This window comes from Nannobrachium achirus, assembly GCF_963921795.1.
Source record: "Nannobrachium achirus genome assembly, chromosome: 10".
NCBI classification, from domain to species: Eukaryota; Metazoa; Chordata; class Actinopteri; order Myctophiformes; family Myctophidae; genus Nannobrachium; species Nannobrachium achirus.
This window is the reverse complement of record NC_137819.1, coordinates 27639087-27644854: the sequence shown is the minus strand read 5'-3', so window position 1 is coordinate 27644854 and position 5768 is coordinate 27639087. Positions and strand designations below refer to the sequence as shown.

Below are 5768 nucleotides of genomic sequence, written 5' to 3'. Positions count from 1 at the left end.
AGTCATAAGAGAGGGAGAGAGGAAGAGTTTGATCAGCGAGAGAGAGAGGGAAGGATAATGAGATGGAGATATACAGTATGGGTTCCGAAACTTTTTTTTTTTTTTTTGGTCAGTTTAGCAAATTTAGTAAACTAGATGTTAGGGCCTCACACCTACGTCGTACCACCAAACCGACCAATATGTCTGAGTCATAGTGTCTGGGGCATTTGTCTGTCTCCATTTTGTGCGTATATGGAGATCTCTGTAACTGTCTCTCCACCTGTATCCCTGATGTCATCGGTATGCGCATATATTGGCTTGCCCATATGGGCATATCAGTCGGATCGGCAGTTCTGGGCAACCGCTAATCTGAACAACTCGACGGTGGGCACCGCACCCTCCTGCCCGATGCGCGCACCAGATTTGAAGTCGGACCATATATGGGGATTGTGGTCGGATCTGTGGCTCTGGACAAATGGATCTCCATCTTTGTTTATGGTTACAATATGTCTGAGTCAATCAGAGTGACGTGATCAATTTGCCCGCCCGTCTTCCCGCCCACCGGCCGACCTATTTCCAGATTTTAATATATATATACAGTAGGAATTCTGGTGATAGTGAAATCTGGAAGGGGAATGAGTTGAACTCCCATGCACTGAGACTGTAAGTAGCTTATAGCTGAACCTCTCACATTGGTATTTATGAGGGAGCAGCATCATGATATAAGCATTCTATCAACCAGTCCAAAAACAGCGTTCACTGATTGGCCTACAAGGCCAACTCTGCGATGTCCGTTCCCAGTCGCTGCCTTAGGTCATCACGAGAACGACCCGTGCTTTGAACACATTGCATGAATAAGGCCAATTTCCTCCACCATAGGCTGTGTTCTGCGGCGGCCCTCGAGTGCATTGTGGTCTGAAACCATACTAGAAATGGCCCTGGGCCGGGCACCAAGTGTCAGAGAGATTTAAGATGACTCTAATTCTCCTGCTGGGTAAGCGGAGCTCAACGAACCGAGCTGTCACAGTATGGCAGCGGAGCCCTGACCTGGTACTAATCAAGCATCTCTGACTGCAGAGCGCAGATTTAAGGTCACTTTTACCTCTTAGGTCATCGCGAACTGTGACGGGTCAAAGAGGAAGTGGCGTGCGATCGTAGATCAGCGCTCCAGTTCTGAAAGGCCTGATAAAATATGAACTGGGCTGGATTCTTAGCCCGCCTGTGCGGCCAGGCAATATAGGAGCAGCATGACAACATGCAACCCTTGGGCCACGGCCCGCCTGCTTTACCAGTGACCAACTGATCCCAGACCAAGCTCCGTGCTAAGTATAGCACATGTAGATTTTGATTTATTCCGTGCGTTTACAGGAATGGGCGCAGGGTTGATACACAGTGATGTAAGTCCCTTGGAAAAGTTAGAAGAAAACACTGTCTCTGCTGTATTTATGAGCACAGCCGGAGCATGTCACATCAACGATATGGAGGATGTTGTAATTATATAATGGCTTGTTATATAAACGATAGCAACAGACAAAAGGGACACATATTGTGGACATGAGAGAGGGAGAGAAGAACGTCCCTGAAAATAGAAAAGCGTCGAGACATTCAGTTTTTCTAAGGGAAGACAACCCCTAGTGTTTTTTTTACGGCACTGTAACGATCAATACGTGGCCTGGAAACTTGAGAGTTTGCATGCGTGCCTCCTGTTCTTGTGAGTTCAAGAGGGAGAGAGAGAATGAGAGCATGTGATAATGAAGCATGACCCATGCCAACGAGGAGGACAGGGCACTGGTCCTGCTGGCTGGGAGGTCTGCTGAAATGGCACGCACCGTCCTCCAGTGGTAGAAAAAGCACTCACATTTGTTAAAGTATCAATACTGCAATGTAGAAATAGACAAGTAAAATATACAAGTAAAAGTCCAGCATTCTAAATGTACTTGAGTAAATGTACGAAAGTATCGGCCTCAAAATGTACTTGAAGTACCAAAAGTAAACATACTCATTGTGCAGAATGTCCCACGTTTTCAAATTATACTTTTACTGTATAAAGATCTTTTGAAAATAGCAGATCTACAAGCTTACAAGTGTCGCATCCAACACATTGTGAGCTTGTAGATCGGCTATTTTCAAATGGTCTAAATGTACAGTATGTAGGGCTGATGTGGTTAATGCATGTTTTGTAATAATAATCAAAATCTACAAAGTAACTAACTAATGTTTTCAAATAAATGTAGTGGAGTAAAAGTACAATAATTGGAAATTGGAAATAATCAAGTAAAATACAAATACCTACAAATTTTAATTAAGTACAGTACTTAAGTAAATGTAGTTAGTTACTTTCCACCACCGCTGGTATTCAGGTCTGTGGGGGAGATGGCCCTACCATCTGTCACAATGTGACTGACACATGCCATGGATGGTGCACTGTACACTGTACACAGTAATTTGTGTGTGTGTGTGTGTGTGTGTGTGTGTGTGTGTGTGTGTGTGTGTGTGTGTGTGTGTGTGTGTGTGTGTGTGTGTGTGTGTGTGTGTGTGTGTGTGTGTGTGTGTGTGTGTGTGTGTGTGTGTGTGTGTGCGCGTGCGTGCGTGCGTGCGTGCGTCTGTTGGAATGGAAAGTATAATGCTGGCGCACGTCAGGGAGTGAAATATGTAGCTAGATTGTTTGCAGTGCACCAATACCCGCCATGCAATCATTCTATCCACAAGTTTCCGCGGGAGTTTACTGGAGACTATCGGGACCAAACTTCCGGGTTTAACAGCAGACATACAAGCTCACGTCGCGTCGCAGATGCAACCCGTTGTGAGCTTGTAAATCGGCGCCGGAAGCTCGGTACAGACGTCTGCGCAATGCACTATGGGGCGTTGTAAACTCGTGGATACATTGTCTACAATATGTAGGGTTCATGGAGTAAGAATATTGGCACCTTGTGAGTAAAATAATAGCCCTCCAAGCCACTCACTATAATAAAGTCCTATTTGAGGCTGTGCAATTTTAGCCTTTCTTTAAATAGGATATAGTCCTTACATCAGTTAGCAACAGGTATTGGCAGCAGGGGCGTCACAAGGGGGGGAAAGTGGGCTGAGTTACTAGGGCCCAAGGTGGAGGGGCCTTAATTATTTTATACTTTAGCTATTGAAAAATATCAGATATACAAGATCACAGTGCGGCAACGAGTGCCGCGCTGCGAGCTTGTAGATCTGATATTTTTGAAAAGTCGTGAAAGTAGAAATCTTTGAAGATATGTATTTTTTAAGCAAACATTTGTAACTCGAATTTTGCTTCTGGGTGGTCCCTGGCTGGAACTAAATATTTTGAGATGTTGGTCCGTGGCCAAATACATATAATTTTGGGGGTCCTTCACATGAAAACGTTTGAGCACCACTGTCATAGAAACACAGGTTTTTCAAAAAACCTTAGAAGGATTTGAAATATTCAAAGCTTTTGATTTCACGATTTTTCAAAAAATAGCAGATCTACAAGCTCGAAGCGCGGGACTCTGTGCTGCCCTGTGAGCTTGTATATCTGCTATTTTTCAATAGTTAAAGTACCCAGGGCCCGGAATTTGGTGTGACTCCCCTGAATGGCAGCCCAGTGAACTGATAGCAACATAGTGTGATAGCTTTGAAATGTGGTCTGAACCACTGCCAAGGCTCATGGAACACTTTCAACCTTTAACATTACTAAAGGCACTGACAACTTATGAGGAACCTCTGGTCAATCAATCACTCAGTACAAGCCATATGCATGTTCTGGTTCAAATGAGTTTATCTGTAAATATTATTGTGTATCATCTTTGGGTTTCGCATTGTAATTAAAATCTGTGATCAACTTATAATAAATACACTACACTAAGGAACACAATACTTAAAAAAGAAGAAAACAAGTGGTGCACACTCTGGCTCCATTATGATTTATTTTATATTAGCGTTTCGGCCTGTTGGCCAACAGGCCGAAAGGTCAATAAAATAAATACTCTCCATTGAAAAATGCAACCCTGGTGTACTGCCTGAAGGTCATAAGCGTAATAATATCGCCCTCTGGCCCAGCGGGGAGTCTGTCTTGGAAGAACGGTATAAATGTAGCCTCTCGCGTGGGAGACCGGGGTTCAAATCCCACGGCGTAGCACATAAAAAGTTATGGACTGCAGCTTTCATTTCATCTGAAAGGTATCACAAGTAGGGATGGGACGATATGAAAAACTCATATCACGATTATTGTGACAAAAGAAATCGCGATTTACGATATTATCACGATAATCAAAATTATCCTGGGGTGGAACATTTGCCAAAAAACAGCAGATCTACAAGCTCACAACGCGTCACGTTGTCACGCGTTGTGAGCTTGTAGATCGGCTGTTTTTTGGCAAAGACATTTGATAGAGAGTGAGCTAAATACTGTATCAAGTACATATTATAAGTACGTTTTACCAATTATAGAGGGTTTAAGTGGCACCAGATATGCAACTCTGCAAATAAAAGGTGAATTGATCCCAGTGCATGATGGAGGACTATATCACGATAAATGAAATCTCCACGATACGATTATCGTGAGTGTTTTTACGATCGTCCCATCCCTAATCACAAGTACAGTATCCTCAGTTTGTCATCTCCTCTGTTCCCCACTAGGCTGGTGGTTTGATGCCTGCGGCCCGTCCAATCTCAATGGCATGTACTTCACTCAGGGGCAACACGTGGGGAAGCTGAACGGCATCAAGTGGCACTATTTCAAGGGCCCCAGCTACTCGCTACGAGCCACAGCCATGATGATCCGACCGCTGGACTTCTCCTAGAAGAACTCCCCGTCCTCTGAGCGTCCTTTCCCTCCAGAGGTTTGTGTGACGCTTTGGAGGACCACTTCCTGCTTTGTGGCCTTGTTTCATCTCATTACACTGACCATGGGAGTTGTTGGGTGTTTTTTTTAGTTTTCCTTTTCCGAAGACTGATTGTGGATTGGCTGAAAATAGCCGATCTACAAGCTCCCGACGCGCCGCCATGCGACGCGCCGTGGGCTCGTAGATCGGCAGATTTCCGGGCATGTGAAACCATTGTCCGACGGAGTATTTAAGCACGGCGAAGCTGTTTTTCGCAACCAGAGCCGCTGATATATCGTTCGCAGATCTAAAGCTGTGGTTCTGAATACGCTGCTGATCCCCTGTTAACTTTTTTTACCTGGACTGCACTCGTGGCAGCGTGGGGATGAAGAGAGGGGCGAGGAGGGCTTTTGGATTAAGGAGACATTACACAGAGATGATTATCTGAACCGAGGGTATTTGGCAAAGACGCTCAAAGTATTAAAAAGGCGTTTGAACTCGAGCCCACCTCACTCTCGGCTGAATTGTGTGCTATGAACATTCATTAATGTCAAACAGAGGATCCCCCGGGTGGAATTTTGGGACCCAAGACTCTTGCATCAGTGTTTCTATTTCTTTTGACCTGGACTTGTGTACAGTGGGTGTAAAGGGACCGAACCAATCGCTTCTGAACGGGATGCAGATGTTTTGCGGCACTGCGCGGCCTCTCCGCAGGACTCTCAATGAGCCTGACACATCTGGAATGTTACGAAGACAGAAAATGGGAGCTGTTGCATATACTGTATGTTTTGTATTAAAATGTTGCGCACTAAAAAACAGACCATAAAAGTCACATAAATCATTTGTATTATAACAGCGCGTTGTTATTTTTTTGTAATCAATATTATGGTTATCCCCGTTGTTGTGTTTTGTTCAAAGTGGGGGCTCTGCAATGCAAAGTGCTGAGAGTTCATTTAACTCTGAGAGAGTCCACGT

The 5768-nt window shown here is 44.5% G+C and overlaps 1 protein-coding gene across 1 annotated transcript in view; it reads left to right on the top strand.

The window, feature by feature from the left end:
- The window catches only part of angpt1 (angiopoietin 1), a gene marked incomplete at both ends in the record, with an annotated part of 82127 nt that extends 77355 nt beyond the window's left edge, over window positions 1-4772 (top strand). Inside the window, one exon of the mRNA XM_080735352.1 lies at window positions 4609-4772. Within this exon, the coding sequence (XP_080591478.1) occupies window positions 4609-4772 (164 nt within the window). The remainder of the gene's footprint in view (window positions 1-4608) is intronic.
- Between the last annotated feature and the right edge of the window lie 996 nt (window positions 4773-5768).